The sequence below is a fragment of the Colossoma macropomum genome, unplaced genomic scaffold (genome assembly GCF_904425465.1).
Source record: "Colossoma macropomum unplaced genomic scaffold, Colossoma_macropomum, whole genome shotgun sequence".
NCBI classification, from domain to species: Eukaryota; Metazoa; Chordata; class Actinopteri; order Characiformes; family Serrasalmidae; genus Colossoma; species Colossoma macropomum.
In genome coordinates, this window is record NW_023494809.1 from 634,736 (window position 1) to 652,907 (window position 18,172).

At 41.2% G+C, this 18,172-nt stretch overlaps 1 protein-coding gene across 1 annotated transcript in view; it reads left to right on the plus strand.

Annotated features, from left to right (window-relative positions):
- The window catches only part of znrf2b (zinc and ring finger 2b), a 32,689-nt gene extending 14,552 nt beyond the window's left edge, over window positions 1-18,137 (plus strand). Inside the window, exons 2-5 of the mRNA XM_036558102.1 lie at window positions 1,881-1,976; window positions 6,073-6,178; window positions 8,163-8,237; window positions 13,292-18,137. Coding sequence (XP_036413995.1) covers window positions 1,881-1,976; window positions 6,073-6,178; window positions 8,163-8,220 — 260 coding nt within the window. The 3' untranslated portion in view covers window positions 8,221-8,237; window positions 13,292-18,137. The remainder of the gene's footprint in view (window positions 1-1,880; window positions 1,977-6,072; window positions 6,179-8,162; window positions 8,238-13,291) is intronic.
- The last annotated feature ends 35 nt before the right edge of the window (window positions 18,138-18,172 follow it).

Here is an 18,172-nt window from a genome sequence, read left to right on the forward strand (position 1 = left end):
TGTGTGGATCATATGAACATTATAGAGCTTTTTAAATGAAACAGTAGAAGCCATATCGCCCCCTACACTTCCTGTAGTGTATTACAGTCTGTCAGAGTGACTGTGTGGATCATATGAACATTATAGAGCTTTTTAAATGAAACAGTAGAAGCCATATCGCCCCCTACACTTCCTGTAGTGTATTACAGTCTGTCAGAGTGACTGTGTGGATCATATGAACATTATAGAGGCTTTTTAAATGAAACAGTAGAAGCCATATCGCCCCCTACGCTTCCTGTAGTGTATTACAGTCTGTCAGAGTGACTGTGTGGATCATATGAACATTATAGAGGCTTTTTTGTTTTAATGCCCAAGTAAACAATGTGTCATTTTTGCTATAATCAGTGTGATTGATGATTACTTGATTTTGAACCATCAGAAAGAAAATTATAGCACTTCATTGAAAAGCTTCAACTTTTTTATTTTTTTTACCTGTTACCTGCACTGTAGCCATTAGCTGACCATTAGCTAACGTTAGCTTAACCTCTTAACATTCAGGACTTTGATTACCCACTAATATGACTTAATAACTCTTTAATTTTTTCACTGTTTTCCGTACAGATAAATAAATAACTGGAGTAAAAGCCTGAGGATGTGTAAATCTGAAGTGTATGGGGTTAATGGTAGTTAGCTAGCGAGCGTTCAGACACAAAACGTTAATGCAGAACTATTTCATTTTAGGGAATAACTTGCATCCAAGCAAAGTGCTGTGAGGAGCTGTGAGAGCAGTGTTCAAATATTATTGCCAGTACTGGACACTCAGTGACTGTTAGTTCAGGGAGCTTCCCTGGACCGCAGCCTGGAAAGTCCCACAGCTCAGCAGAACCTCAGATACCCACAATCTGAGTCACCAGAACTCACAGAGATGGACAGGTGGTCTCTCTGTCTCTCTCTCTCTCTCTCTCTCTCTCTCTCTCTGTATCAGGCCTGACAAGGTTTTATCAGTGTTTTAGCTCAGCAGTGAGTCGAGTGACTCAGCAGTGACTCCCTCACTTCTGTTTCCTGGACAACAGAGTTTACTCTGATACTCCAAACTCTGTGGGGAATGTTACTGTGAGTAATTATGAGGAATTGTTGCAAATTAGAATTGAGTAATTATGGGAAAATAAGGGTGAAGGGAATTGGGAATTGTAAGTAACTGCTGGGGTAATAATTGGAGTAACTGAGTTTTATAGGGAATTGTGGGGAATTGTGAGAGTGCTGCAGGCTTCACCATCCCCATGAATTTCAGTGCTTTTCAACCATACAGTGGGTGTGTTAACATTCCAGATTGCCAAGGTGCTCACACACACACACACACACACACACACACACACACACTCACAAGCACACACACACTCACACACTCACACACACTCACACACACACACTCACAAGCACACACTTTCACTCGTCCACTCTCTTGCTCTTTCTCAGTTTCTTTCTGAGAGAAACAAATTTATGGAAAGAATGTGCTGGAATCTCCGTGTTCAGGTCTAATAAAAAGACTGCAGCGCAGCAGAATCAGGAATAAAGCTCCACATCATGAAATCTTAAATTTCTCCACCACATGAATTAGATTGATTATTTTGGTATAACGCAGGACTTTTGTTAAACACACTAAATACACAAATGTAACTGCAGCAGCTGTTTACACTGCAGTGGAATATAGACAATAAATCCCAAACAGCCAGATTTCCCTATGTGTGAAAATGTGACGTGATGTTTATATTTTGACCAAAAATGTAATGTTATGTTTGATTATATTTGATTATAGAAAATCGTAACAACTGTAACTGATGCACTTGGATCCTGATCTGATGGATGCATTAACTCAGCCTGTCCTGTGTGTTTCTGTCCAGGTGTGAAGTGTCCAGTCTGCTCCAAGTTTATCTCCTCAGATGAGATGGAGCTCCACCTTACGGTGTGTTTAACGAAGCCCAGAGTAACGTACAACGGTAAGGCTCTGTGTGTTTCTCTGCGGCTGGGCGATACCTAAAAATAATTAGCACAATATTATCTTATTAGACATCAGCATTATTTATTACATTTTTCATGTTCTCTATTTATCTGGTAATGGATGTAAGTAACCATGGGAACGGTCATACTGTAACCATGGAAATGGGTGTTGTATACAATGGAGTAACTATGGAAATGAGTGATATATATAATGGTGTAATATAATAGGCAGGTTAAGCAGCTGGCCTGCAGGACGTAGCTGTTAGCTAATGCTAATTTAGGTCATTTAAAGAGCATTTTGTATGTAGTGTCACTTCTACCACATCTGACATTAACAGCTAAAATTAAAAGAATTTAATTAGAAATCAGTTTAACCAATGGGTGCAGTGTACAAGGGAAACATATGTAACGATGGAAGTGGAAATAGATGTAATGATGGAAATGGGTGTAGTGTAACCATGGAAATGGGTGTAGTGTTACTATGGAAATGGGTGTAGTGTAACCATGGAAATGGGTGTAGTGTTACTATGGAAATGGGTGTAATGCTACTATGGAAATGGGTGTAGTGTTACTATGGAAATGGGTGTAGTGTATCCATGGAAATGGGTGTAGTGTTACTATGGAAATGGGTGTAGTGTTACTATGGAAATGGGTGTAGTGTAACCATGGAAATGGGTGTAGTGTTACTATGGAAATGGGTGTAGTGTTACTATGGAGATCGGTGTAGTGTTACTGTGGAAAGGGGTGTAGTGTTACTATGGAAATTGGTGTAGTGTAACTATGGAAATGGGTGTAGTGTAACTATGGAAATAGGTGTTTTGTAACTATGGAAATGGGTGTAATGTTACTATGGAAATGGGTGTAGTGTTACTATGGAAATGGGTGTAGTGTTACTGTGGAAATGGGTGTGATGTTACTATGGAAATGGGTGTAATGTTACTATGGAAATGGGTGTAATGTTACTATGAAAATGGGTGTAGTGTTACTATGGAAATGGGTGTAGTGTTACTATCGAAATGGGTGTAGTGTTACTGTGGAAATGGGTGTAGTGTTACTATGGAAATGGGTGTAGTGTTACTGTCGAAATGGGTGTAGTGTTACTGTGGAAATGGGTGTAGTGTTACTATGGAAATGGGTGTAGTGTTACTATGGAAATGAGTGTAGTGTTACTGTGGAAATGGGTGTAGTGTTACTATGGAAATGGGTGTAGTGTTACTATGGAAATGGGTGTAGTGTTACTATGGAAATGGGTGTAGTGTAACCATGGAGATGGGTGTAGTGTTATTATGGAAATGGGTGTAGTGTAACCATGGAAATGGGTGTAGTGTTACTATGGAAATGGGTGTAGTGTAACTGTGGAAATGGGTGTAGTGTTACTATGGAAATGAGTGTAGTGTTACTATGGAAATGGGTGTATTGTTACTATGGAAATTGGCGTAGTGTTACTATGGAGATCGGTGTAGTGTTACTGTGGAAATGGGTGTAGTGTAACCATGGAAATGGGTGTAGTGTTACTGTGAAAATGGGTGTAGTGTTACTATGGAAATGGGTGTAGTGTTACTATGGAAATGGGTGTAGTGTAACTGTGGAAATGGGTGTAGTGTTACTATGGAAATGGGTGTAGTGTTACTATGGAAATGGGTGTAGTGTTACTATGGAAATGGGTGTAGTGTAACCATGGAAATGGGTGTAGTGTAACTATGGAAATGGGTGTAGTGTTACTATGGAAATGGGTGTAGTGTTACTATGGAGATCGGTGTAGTGTTACTGTGGAAATGGATGTAGTGTAACCATGGAAATGGGTGTAGTGTTACTATGGAAATGGGTGTAGTGTTACTATGGAGATCGGTGTAGTGTTACTGTGGAAATGGATGTAGTGTAACTATGGAAATGGGTGTAGTGTTACTATGGAAATGGGTGTAGTGTTACTATGGAGATCGGTGTAGTGTTACTGTGGAAATGGGTGTAGTTTTACTGTGGTAATGGGTTTAGTGTTACTATGGAGATCGGTGTATTGTTACTGTGGAAATGGGGGTAGTGTTACTGTGGAAATGGGTGTAGTGTAACCATGGAAATGGGTGTAGTGTTACTGTGGAAATGGGTGTAGTGTAACCATGGAAATGGGTGTAGTGTTACTCTGGAAATGGGTGTAGTGTAACCATGGAAATGGGTGTAGTGTTACTATGGAAATGGGTGTAGTGTAACTATGGAAATGGGTGTAGTGTTACTGTGGAAATGGGTGTAGTGTAACCATGGAAATGGGTGTAGTGTTACTCTGGAAATGGGTGTAGTGTAACCATGGAAATGGGTGTAGTGTTACTATGGAAATGGGTGTAGTGTAACTCCCCAGATCCTCACTAGATCACTCTGAGAGTTGGGGATTAAAGTGGATGTTGAAAAGTGGGGCACGTCCCTCCGTCCCCAATGGGAACTACACCTCTGTCTGCTACGGTTGAGGCTGCGGTTTGGCGAAGGTCAACAAACTCCACTAAACTTCAGTCTGCCAGCCAGAAGTGCACAAAGCCTTGCGGTCTGGCTCGGGTCCACAGGGCCGGGGCTTTGAGGAGCAGCTTCTTTGTTTGCTTAACCCCCTTTCAGGCTTCTAACTTTGCGATTCGGCTTGTCTATCAGTAAGTTCTGAATCCAGTGTGTCACACACACGATTTCAGCGCTCTAGGAGAGCACAAGAAGATTTTCAGCTTCTCTAAATCAACAATTAGGTGGAATTTTTATTAACCACAGGGGAAGCCTCCCTCGCGCTTCCAGAGAAATCCTAAAGAGTTGGAATCTGTTCTGCAGGGCCCCTGAGCGAGCGTCTGTTTAGCAGTGATTACACATCACCCTCTGCTGGCCGCTATGTGCAACTGTATCCATCTCATTAGGATTAGCTTAGTCATTTGTAACCACACATGTATATATATATATATATATATATACACACACACACACACATATATATATATATATATATATATATATATATATATATATATATATATATATATATATATATATATATAAATTGTCCGTGTGCGTGTGTTGTATATATATAATTTACTTTTAATGTAAGTCAATGGAACCAGACATTATTCCAATGGGGCCGTTTATTTTGGCCATTCATCATGAACTTTACACACAATGTAAAGGGCAACAGGTATTTTCAAATCAAGTCAAAAACTGAAAACCGTCAAAAATGTATATATTATATAATATATATATTCACACATAGTTTCTTCTATAAATCCACAAAAACAACACTAATTCATTGTGTTTTGTGTGAGGAGGGCAGCATATAAAGGCTTCAGTAGCCCCATGTGTCCTGTTTGAAAGGGTTACATATTAATTGACCCACAAACCAAACCTGTTTGCATGACCTGCATTGTGTTTATACTGTGTTAGTAGAGCTCACAGTCAGACTGATCTGTAAAATCTCACTAAACAGCAGATTCCTGGCCTCATCAAACTCAACAACACCGTTTCAGTATTTCAGTTTACTGGCTGATGTGGGGTCACAGAGTTCCTCTCTGATGGTGTAACACTGTAATATCACTTCCTGCTTGAAGATCACACAGAATGAGTTCTGCTAATAGGCAGTTTAAGCAACTGGCCTGTAGCAAGTAGCTGATGTTAGCTAATGCTAATTTAGGTCATTTAAAGAGTGTTTTGTACACTCTCCAGGCTGTTTTTACTCCACTGCTCTGTTCCTTTTTCAAACACAGTTCACTTTAGCTGCTCTGCACTTTCTTTGGGGACTATTTTGCCTCACAGCGCCCTGCATGTATCCCTCCACCATGAATGGAGTTTAAGTTCTCTAAACTATCATAAAACAGTGTCTCAGTCATCAGGCAGTGAATTCATGACCATTTCATGTAGGAACTTTCTGTGAGGGAGCTTTTAGAGGTGGACGTCTGGTTCCTATCACCACCACTGTGAACAGTTCTGATTTGGTAAGTTTATCTAGAACAGAGCGTTTCACACCAAACCACTCTGAACGGCTCTGAACCGCTCTGAACCACTCTGTTTACTTGGTGGACTTCCCCTTTGAGACACTTGTATATCTCTCAAATACAAGACACTGCATATTTCTCTTTTCAGAGGACGTGCTGTCGAAGGAGGCTGGAGAATGTGCAATATGTCTGGAAGAGCTGCAGCAGGGCGACACCATCGCACGCCTGCCCTGCCTCTGCATCTACCACAAAGGGTAACACAGCCTGGTACATCGCGGGTTAACCGTCAGTGTCCATATCTGAAATCTGACATCTTCTCTGAACTTGCCAGAACATAAATCTGAAGGAACTTTTCACATCTATCAAACCACCCTGCTAAAAATACAGCACAGAGCTGGTTCATGCTGGTCTTGTGCTGGTTTAGCTGGTCACGCAGCATGGTCATACTGGCTGACCAGAATACCAGCGTCCAGTCACAATATATCGCTGCTGTCGGAAGAGAACTTTGCATCTCCATTTTTGTTTTCTCGTTTTTCAGTTTTTGACATAATTTGAAAATGCATGTTACTCTTTGCATTATTTGTACATTTCACAGAAAAAGTCTGGTTCCACTGACTTCCATTAAAAGTAAGGTATGTTATTTGTTTCTCCTGTAAAGTTACCATTTTGGAGATACGAGGTTTTCTTCCGACAGCAGCGATATGCTGGTTTTCTTAGCAGGGCACGTGGCTAAAAAGTGAGATTTTTATACCAAAACTGTAAGGGTCCAGCACACCGCTGCACCGCTGGCCGCCAGCAGAGGGCAACGGCAGTGAAGTGCCATAACTTCAGGGAACTCCAATTCCCAGAAGCCCACGGGCTGATTGGGCCCAACCTGACACTCCTGTGGACTCCTCTACTTAAGGCTGTGGCAAACGGCAGCTCTTTGTCCCACCTTTGTAGAGGGGTGACCGGTATGGTACGCAGCCCAGGTGTGTATTTAAACAAAAAGAAAAGAAAAACAAAAAGGAAAAGAAATGAAATGAAAAGAAAAGAAAAGAGGGGTGGAAAAAACAAAATAAAGTAATTACCCCAAAACTACTCAAAAAAAAGAAGGCTTGAGCTACAAACGGCTCTAAGCCATTTAAAGGTGTCTGCTGCACTAAAAGTAAACAAGTGAAACATAAAGTCTGCCTTCCCTTCATAATTACAGCGGAAGAGTCTTTTATTTTCTCATTGTCTTTTATTTCACGTTTCTAGTTCAGCCTCTGTTTGAGCTGCTTTCAGCGTTTCCTTTGTTTGTTGCTGTTTTTCCCGCCTTTTTTATTTCCCGCTCCTTGAGGTGTTTTACCCACTGTCACCTGTGCTTCCCAGCGGCGCAGCAGTAACTCCACCGGTGGTTCGAGCCTGGCTCTGGGTCACCACCCCAACCTGCACAATCGTCCAACTCACATCCCATTATCTCAATAAATTTATTTAACACTCTTTCTCACGGGGTTTCATCTTTGCACTTGGGTCCGCCTCCCTGACGTCCCGTAACAGAAGCCAAAGAAAATCCCAATCTGATTGTGGATAAAAGTCATTCATCCAACCCATAACCACACACACTTTCATCATTTGATACCAATCAAAACTAGTCATGAGTTTCTGTACTAAATCTAGTTGTTGGACATAAATGGGTTAACAAACAACAACATTTTCCAAATTTAAAGGGCTCATATCCCTTACAATCAAACAGGCTGAGTTTTTGTTGCTGTGCCTTTAAGACTGATATATGTAAACCAGCTCTGTTCTGATTAGCTGCCCTCATTCAAAAAACGTCCAAGGCTGAAACGCTCCTTATAACTTCAGTGTACATGGGTGGGGCTAAACTGGTGTAGGCTGAATAGGTGAATGTGTGAATGCATTGTTTTTTGTGACATCACAAAGTTATTTTTAAACGGGCTTTTTTTTCCAGCTTATTTTCCATATATGGACTGTGAGGGTTGAGGAGTGAATAGTAGACTTTGAAACTAACATTTACATAATTTAGCAAATTATAATTTAAAAAAAGCAAGGAAAATTCGGTTTTCCATGATGTGGAAGCAGCTCTACTCTGCAGAGATTATGAACAGAAATTTGAAAAATGACCACTTTTGTAAATACATGAAGTTCTACACATAAAACTACGTGCTCTGATGGGAAAGCTAAGCAGAGTAGGTGGTTTCTTTGGCTGGGTGTGTGTAAGTAAGTTTAACTGTGTTAACTCTCTCCACACAGGTGCATTGATGAGTGGTTCGAGGTGAACAGATGGTGCCCTGAACATCCTTCAGATTAAAACTCAGACTAACGCAGGTAATGAGGTTGTTCATAAATGAAAGAACAATCCGTCCCTGAGTCTTGGGCCAAATCCCATTCCACCCCTCGCCCCTACCACTGAGATCTACCCCTCCCTTTTGCCTGTTCTCATCTAGCGGTAGGGTGTCCCGACTCTTGTTGAGATAGAGGGGTGGGGTGAAGTGTTGGGGCTACATGACCCTCCAAACGGAGGTTTTTCAGAGACTCCAAACAGAGAGATATGAGAAAAGAAAAAGATGGAGAACAAGAGACCAAAGAAACACACAAACGTGAGAATTTTCTCTGTTCAAAAATCACGATAATCAGTTTAATGTCACTTCAGTGTATTATGGTCCTTTTTTTCATAAGCATAAAAATCACTAGTAGTGCTGATGTCCCAGTAGCTACACTATGTTGCCAAAAGTATTCGCTCGTCTGCCTTCACACACATATGAAGTTGAGTGAGCTCCCATTCTTAATCCATAGGGTTTAATATGATGCCGGCCCACCCTTTGCAGCTACAACAGCTTGAACTCTTCTGGGAAGGCTTTCCACAAGGTTTAGGAGTGTTTATGGGAATTTTTGACCATTCTTCCAGAAGCGCATTTGTGAGGTCAGACACTGACATTGGACGAGAAGGCCTGGCTCACAGTCTCCGCTCTAATTCATCCCAAAGGTGTTCTATCGGGTTGAGGTCAGGACTCTGTGCAGGTCAGTCAAGTTCTTCCACACCAAACTCACTCATCCATGTCTTTATGGAGCTGCTTTGTGCACTGGTGCGCAGTCATGTTGGAACAGGAAGGGGCCAAACTCCCCAAACTGTTCCCACAAAGTCGGGAGCATGAAATTGTCCAAAATCTCTTGGTGCTGAAGCATTAAGAGTTCCTATCACTGGAACTAAGGGGCCGAGCCCACCTCCTGAAAAACACCCCCACACCATAATCCCCCCTCCACCAAACTTTACACTTGGCACAATGCAGTCAGACAAGTACCGTCTCCTGGCAACCGCCAAACCCAGACTCGTCCATCGGATTGCCAGACGGAGAAGCATGATTGGTCACTCCAGAGAACACGTCTCCACTGCTCTAGAGTCCAGTGGCGGCGCTTTACACCACTGCATTCGACGCTTTACATTGCGCTTGGTGATGTAAGGCTTGGATGCAGCTGCTCAGTCATGGAAACCCATTCCATGAAGCTCTCTACGCTGTTCTTGAGCTGATCTGAAGGCCACATGAAGTTTGGAGGTCTGTAGCGATCGACTCTGCAGAAAGTTGGTGACCTCTGCGCACTATGCGCCTCAGCATCCGCTGACCCCGCTCTGACATTTTACGTGGCCGACCACTTCGTGGCTGAGTTGCTGTCGTTCCCAATCACTTCCACTTTGTTATGATACCACTGACAGCTGACTGTGGAATATTTAGTAGTGAGGAAATTTCACGACTGGACTTGTTGCACAGGTGGCATCCTATCACGGTACCACGCTGGAGTTCACTGAGCTACTGAGAGCGACACATTCTTTCACTAATGTCTGTAGAAGCAGTCTGCAGGCCTAGGGGCTCGGTTTTATACACCTGTGGCCATGGAAGAGATTGGAACACCTAAATGCAATGATTTGGATGGGTGAGTGAACACTTTTGGCAATATAGTGTAGCAGTTCCATTCTGGCTCCTCAGGCATCAGGACTGCTGCTCCATTTAAGGTGGAACGGGAAAATTCAAACAAGAATCTGGAGAATATCAGCTTCAGCTTCATATCACTGAAGAATTAGGGGTGGGTGATAATAAATAATTGCCCCCTCTTTGAAGATCATATGATGCCCTAAATGTAACTAAAGCCCAGCAGTGAGGAGCTGAACTTTACCCTCCTCTGCTGTCACTGCAGACTGGCAGGGTCGCCTACAGAGCAGCGCTGGTAGCTGTTAATGAAGTGCTGCTCTTTTTATTTGAGGGTCCCATTTCAGAGGGAAGATCTCAACCACTACCCTGTAACTCAGTTCCAAGGAACAAGGTGACACTGTAAAACAAGGGGTAGGGGTAAAAATAAGAAGTGGAACTGGGCTTGTAGTCTGGTGCTAAAGGTTTTCCCACACAGACTGTTCTACAACTTCTACCATTTTTAGTTCCACTTTTGTACCCGCTGTATCGCCACCTACACTCTTAAAAGAGAAGGCTCTTCAGGGGTTCTTTAGTAAAACAGTGATGCTGTCTAGAACCATGACATTTCAAGAAGCAATTTGCATGGTGAAATATAGCACCAAAAAGGATTCATTAATTGTTACAAGCTTGATATCGTAACAGTAGCAGAACCCTTTTTGGTGCTATACAGAACCATTAAAAAAAGAACTATATACAGCACATTCTCCATCAATCTGAAGAACCATTTCACCCTGCAAAGAACCAATTAAGCATGCAAATGTTTTTTTGAGTGTTTATGGCTCTGTATAGAACCATTGTCTTTACTGAAGAACCCTTGAAGAACCATCTATTTTAAAGGTGTAGTTGGTGTTTGTGAATGTGCTACTATTTTTACAGTCAGGCCTCCAAACCAGCTTGAGGAACGAAAATGGAAACGAGACACGACGGTGTTTTGCTAGGAACAAAAACAAAACGGAAAACGTCGTCATCCTTAAAGGGACAGAATGAAAAAAGGAACCATGGCTACATCTGCTGTAAACATACCTACCTTTTACAGCGGTGCTGCAGTATCTAGAGCGAGGATTTACAGAAAAACCCCCTTCTGATGATTAAATCTGAGAGGAACTTAGAAAACAAAGGGACCAGTGAAGCGTCATCATGCAGGCTTATTTTAAAATGCCCTGTACGTGTGAATACGCTACATTATACTCTCTCGCATTTATTTTCAGGAAGTCTAATTGTGATTGTAGGAGTTCATTTGTAGTCAGTTCATTTATGAGGTCATGTGTGACTGAATGCTTTATTCAAAAAATAATTTGCATATATTTTTGTAGAAATGTAGTGTTAGTCATTCTTTAAAAACTAAATAGTTTTTTGTTCTATCAAAACTAAATACTTTTTTGACTGGTTTAAAAAAGCCCAAACAGATCTGCATTTGATTCATAGGACTTGTGAGAAATGCTATAGGAAGCTGATTGCTTATGTCTGCAAACATCCAGCAGGGGGAGCTCTCGATGGTTTTACTCGTCAATAAAATGGCAAACACCACGCTTTAGTTTCACTTCTTTTATTATTCCCTTTTCAGGAGTAAAGCACAGATAAAACCACCCCAAACCAACACGGACTGCAAAAAAATAAGGCGTGATGAGTCGATGGTAGAAGACTACGCTGCTCCTATAGCACCAACCAGCTCTGATCAGATCAGACTTAAATTCCAAAATAAATGATCCAAAATAGTTTGAAAATGAATTATTTTGAGTAAATACACAGAGAAACTGAATGCTACGAAGCAAACGTTAGCCTGCCAGTTACATCTTAATGCCTGTATGTCATCCAAGCCCGGCGACCCGCGAGTTCATACTGACTGTATACTGGAGGAAATGCTGCTGTTTGCACTTCACTGTATTTTTGTTCGACATTATTATCGTTAATGTTTTACGTTACGCAGCTGGTCATTCTCTGTTTGGAGGGGAAACCATGTCACAAAGGTTTCAGGGCCTAAAAAGATGCTTAAAATATGAGGCACAGCTCCAAAAGTCAGTGTGTACATTTTACACAGTTGAGAAGATTAAATAACACTTTTCCTTTATGATTCTCTGATTTTATCTTTTTTTTATCCTGTTTCATAGTCGCTCTGCATCTGTAAAACAGCTCATCACAAAATGCAATTTTCAACATTTTTAATGTGAAACAGTATTTTTAAGCGGTTTAAACTTAGAAATTTGTATAAAACAGATTCATGTTTACTTTTTATATCATTAACGTTATACTACAATTAAAAATATGCATTTTATTTAAAAAACTAATTTGTCAGAGATTTTGGTCACTGGTGTTTTCAGGACTCTTATTTTACATTAACACAGTATGTTCAGCTCTATTAAACTGCTTCTTTGGGTCGAGGCTCATCAGAGAGGAAGCTTCTCAAGGCATGAGAAGGCGAGTCACACTGGCTCACTATATTTCATTAATATATTAATAATTTTGTTTATCAGGCAGCTCATAACTTCTATGTGTCCCTGGTGTTTTGTGCTTTAATGACTTGGTAATTAAAATAGTCAAAATATATCATTTTTATTACTAATTTTAAATAGTTCACAAGGACACCTGACCAATTTACAGAATCCTCAGTTTACCAGAAAGTCACTGGAGTCACCGTCACTGGTGTTACACCATATTCATACAACACCAGTGACTGTAAAATATTTGGAATTAAGCTCCTTTTTGAATATATGATAATAGGAGATGTTAATGGACACATTAAGATTATTTATTTTTGGGATGAAAGTGAATTTATTAAATGTATCCACCTGAATTCCTACTCCAAATGGAGAACGACCCAGCTAACATTTAAAAATGTTATCAAGGTAACTGGGTATGTTATGCTATTGCTAACTTTAGCATAAGTACAAACATTAGTGTTTGATTTTGAGATTCTAACAAAAATCCAGGCTCTTTGGTATATTAAGTAAAAGTATAGCTGCTTTTCCACTGCATGGTACCGGCTTGGCTCGACTCGACTCGCCTTTTTTAGTTCTTCATACAAACCTGCTACCTGGTACTGTTTGGTATAACTTCCAGGTGAGCTGAGCCGATACCAAATGGTGACGAGGAAAAACTGCAGACAGCTGATTGGTCAGAGAGAATCGTCACCGTCACCCTAAATACATATGCTAACGTTAGCTACCAGGTTAGCGTAGCCTCTTGTGTCACCTTTGAGTAAGCAGACATAGTTTTTCGGCAGTCTTCTGTCTCGCTGCCTCTTCTGGACAATATTAGTCTCCTTCACATCACGGCAGCTGCATGTGGCGTGGCTATGACGACAAGCTACGTTGAGGGGGCGCTATATCTGCAGTGGAAAAGTGGCTTATAGTGTACAGTGCTCGAAATGTTGGATGACGGTAAAAGTTCCTGCTCTCAACCATTTTTGGTTTGTTTCAGGGATTCTAACATGCAGTGAAAAGTGACGTAGCCTCGTAGCAGACAGCGATGTGAAGTCCACCTCCTGTTCCTTGCCCGTGTGACTGCTGGACTCCGTCTGTAGCCGCTACAGGAGGGTGAGCTCACTGTACCTTCCACACCAGCCGCCATATCAACTCCAGAGTGCCAAAACCAACTGAAGCAATCTTCAGGGAAACTCCTGCCTGTGCTCGTTATTCCTTCCTGATCATTTCACCGCAACCCAGGAGCCGTTTTAGAGCCACTGAGGGTCTGCAGGACATTTCTGAAACTGGACGCTGGACACTGTTGCTCAGATCTTCAATCAGAAGAAGGGGAAGGAGGCCATTCTTCAATACAGTGCATTTGGAGACACTGCATAGCGCCATCTGTAGACGCTACACTGGGCTACCCAAGTAGCGTCCCTCAACCTGCTTATATTAGGCTCCGCCCACCCTTCAAACCCAGCCATCCAGGGCCAACCATCACTTTTAAAGGAATACTCCAGCGTTATCTCAACCTGCTGAATCTGTACTGTACAGTTGATTGTGACTAACTTCAGTACGTTTCCCTGAACTCAGAACTCACTGAGGTCAAAGGCCAGATGCCGAATTCTGCAAGTAAACGTTTAAAATACGTGACCAAATGCAAATTTGTAACTGTTCTAATCTAAAGTTGGTTGATAGTACGACACCACCTAAAACAGGAGTGTCTCACACCTAAGGACCCTGTTTAGACCTGGGCATTGAATTTGAAGTTATGGGGACGTTTTAAGGTTAACCACATGCGTTCACACTCGGCAATCAAATGCTGAGCAATATGCAAATCAGCTAATATACAAAAACTAGCGCAGCGCATGTTCACAAGTCATCTGTTGCGGCATCGGCTGGTCCTCATCAGCACCTTTTTGGCCAGTTGTTCATGTTGAATCAGGCAATCACCACAGTGGAAATACATTAAATGCAATGTAAACATTACATCACTTTTGCATAGTGACCTGCAGGAAACGTCCAAAAATGAACCTTGTTTACACCTCACTTTATCTCATTACTGATTTGCATAAAAAAACAAATTCTGAATTTGTGTCAGAATGAAATACAGCCCACTTTGAAAGTTAATATAATATGTGAAGGTCTGGGCGATATGGCAAAAATGAAATATATTGAAATATATTGAAGATATTTTCACGGCACATAATGCATCACAATATTTCTCAGACATCTGATCAGTTGGAACAGAGATAAAATAACCAGTGCTGCATTTAAAAAATATATATTATCAAAAACTGTGAACAAAATGATTTTTTAATCAATATTTGGCACTAAATCCAGTTAAACAGGCCTAATTTTGCTCTTTATAATGAAACATGCAGTTGGCCACTGACGATGTTAAGAAAAGCATATTGTATTGCATTGTAACATTATCGTGACAAATTAAGATATTTATTAAGATATTAAAATTAAGATATTTATGATTTCTACTAGAACTATGTTGTGACTCAGAGTTTTCTGGTCTTTTCGAAGCTCAGGGGAATCGTCACGGTTAATGTCAGTGTAAATTCGGCTGTGCGCTACAGACGCAGCAGAAAAGCGCTGGCGTGTTCCTCTCACGCCCCTCCTACGACTGTCCGCTAGTGCCTTCATCTTCAGATCCCAAGGGCTGGTCTGGGAAGGGCGGAGCTCCAGCCTTTCTTAGCCCCTCCCATCCTACACCAGTCACATTTAAGAGAATTGGAACCAGCCATAGTGAGATTAAAAATGCCCCGCCCCCTCCCTGTCACTCGCAGATGTTTCCATGGCTCTCACTCTCACATCCTTTAGATCTGTAGCAATATCAGTCAGGGAGGCGTGGCTCCGCTCTGATCGGCCCACCGCAGCGCGTGTTTGTCACGTTAGAACTGATACCGTTTATGGGTTTGTGTAGCTGCCTATTCTGATAATTGTCATATGTATGTGAACAATAGTGCAATATTTCACAATCTTGAGCCTTAATTCAACAAGGAGAATGCTAACCTCAGTGTGGACAATGCTAGCCCTGCTCTGACCGTCACAGTCGGTAACACCCTTGGCTCCTCAAGATACCGATGACTTACTTGTTCCAGATTCGGCCAGTTTCCCTCATCTGTGCCTCCACATCTCCTCTCCAGGTGTTCTCTGCACCTCTGTGGCGTCTTGGTTATACTGCATAGATATTTGATCTGACTTTGCTCCTGAAAAGCGTTTGATGGCTTTCTTATCATTGCTTTGATTGTTCTCCATGTCTGTGAGCCACAGAGCTGGACTGGTTTGATGCTAAGATGGAATATTCTTAGTTTTTTAACCAAATTTGAATTCTATACTCTTCAAAAGTGTTAAATATCACCTCCTGTGGTAAACCATCCACCATGGAACACGCCAAACTAATGCTAACCCCCCATAGAGAATCCTTAACCCAATTCTAATGCTAATCCACCATGGAGGATGCTAAACCCTCTGAGCCCACAAAGGGACTTTTGCAAAAAAACTCCTGTTTTCAGGCGAAACTTTGAAACGTGCGCACCAAATTCACAGGTTCATGAGAAACACACACGATATGTTCTCCCCACGTGAAAATTTCTCACGTGCACTCAAATTTGACGTGTGCATTTTGTCTAGTGCTCACATGAAAATAGTGCTCACGAGAGTTTATGGTACACGCATTAAACTTGCCATCACTCGTGTGAATTTCTGATGTGCACGTGATCCTTTTCTAGTGCTCATATAAAAATTTCTGGTACACACGTGAAACTTTCTAGTGCTATTCAGGATTAAATTTTTTGAAAAAGTCACGTTTGGCTCTGTAGCTACGTCTGCTGCGCCATTGAGTCTCAGCTGAGAGAAAAATCCGTGTTTAAGCTCCTTTGAGTGCCAGTTATCCACTTTTGAAGAACCTGAAGCCTTTTCTAAGGGTTGTAGAGCTTCTCATGGACTTGCTGTTAACTTCATGAAGTACCTTTCCTTTGTTTCTCAGTCTATAAGGGCAAATTCTCCACCGAAGCCACTAATAAGGGATTCATCTTTGTATATGTTTACAGTGTGGGTTGTCAGGCTGTAGGACAGGGCCGTTAAGATAACGTTGACAGCCGAGAGAAGAAGGACGCCGTTTCTTTAGCTCAGATTACTGTGATGGCCTGGTGTAGTACTGTATGAGGAAAGTGCCAACCAAGCTGTGAAATGCTGCTAACTGTATTTTCAAGTGGGAAGATGACTCAAAACTCATAAGCGTTTAAGGATAAAAGCTTTCTCCTAGCAGAACTCCGGGCAGGATGTTCCTCATCTTTCCAAAGCTGGACGCTGTCGTGGACTCATGATAGACAGGCTGCACTAGAAAGTACCTTTCATGCTGTTGCATAAAGCAATCAATAAATTCAAGTTTGTTTCGTAGCGTTTTCTTTAATGCTGTAAGATCTTTATTATTAGTCAGTTCCATAAATATTTGGATGCCGACAGTTATTTTTATTTTTGCCATTTACCACAGCATATTTAGCTGATTATTTAATGAAAATACTCAATGCAGACTTCCAGCTTTAATTTGAGAGTATCGGCAACCAAATCCGGTAATTGGTGTGAATTACAGCCATTTTCATACATAACCCCCCATTTTTATTGGCTCAAAATTAAATGAACAACTGGCTGCTCAGCTGTTCCATGGCCAGATGTGTGTTATTCCTTCATTATTTCACTATAACTTACTACCATTGATGTCTGTTGGAATCTCTTGCTGTTAACTCTCATTATGAGGTCCAGTGAGTTTCACTGCCAGTGAAACAAGCCATCATTAGGCTGAAAAATCAAAATAAACCCATCATAGAAGAGAGCAAAAACATTTAGATGTGGCCCAATCAGGTATTTGGTATCTTCTTAAAAGAAGAAAGAATGCACTGGAGTGCTCAGAAACACCACCTCATCTGTCCAGCATGGTGGAGGTAGTGTTATAGCGTGGGAATGCATGGCTGCCAATAGAACTGGTTCCCCTGTGTTTTTTTGTGATGGGATTCTGAGGTGTAAAGAGCTACGTTATCTGCTCAGATTCAGCCAAATGCTTCAAAACTCATTGGACGGTTCTTCACAGTGCAGATGGTCATGTCCTGAAGCGAACTGCGAAAGCAACCCAAGACTTTTTTTAAAACGAAGAAGTGGAATGTTCTGCAATGGCTAAGTTAATCATCTGACTTCAGTCCAATCGAGCATGCATACTTTGATTGTTAGCTTGTCCAATTACTTTTGAGCCTCTAAAATTGGTTTTCGCTATGTATGAAAATGGCTGTAATTCCTACACCAAATACTTTCAAATTAAAATGAAAATCTGCACTTTGTGCTCATCCATTATTAGTGATTGCACATTGCAAAATTGCAGTTTATTCTTCTTATCATTATTATTATTATTATTATATTATTATTATTATTATTATTATTTTCTGCCAGATTGTTGTCCACTAATGCAGCAACAACCTAGCAACCACCTTGGACACTGTACCAACCACCTAGCAACACCCTAGGAACCATCTAGAATACCATAGCAACCACCTGTAAGTGCTGAAGCTGTGCCATAACGCTGCATTTTCTTCATAAAATGCACTTTTCCAGTTTATTTTAAACTTCAACATGCTGTGGCACAAAGCTAAAGTAATAACTACTTTGTCAGTGTCCAAACATTTATGAGTCTGACTGTATATTCTGCTGCTTTACTGGAGTCTAATCTGAGCCTTTAAGTCTAAATATACCTTCTCAAACGTTTCATTGTCTTGTACTGGCCTTCTCTAGCCTGTGGTCAGGCAGCTTCATGCCTAATTTGCTTACCTAAGCTGAGTGGATTTAAGCTGGACTGAAGGCCTTTTCACCAGTCCTGCTTGCGAAACACAAAGAC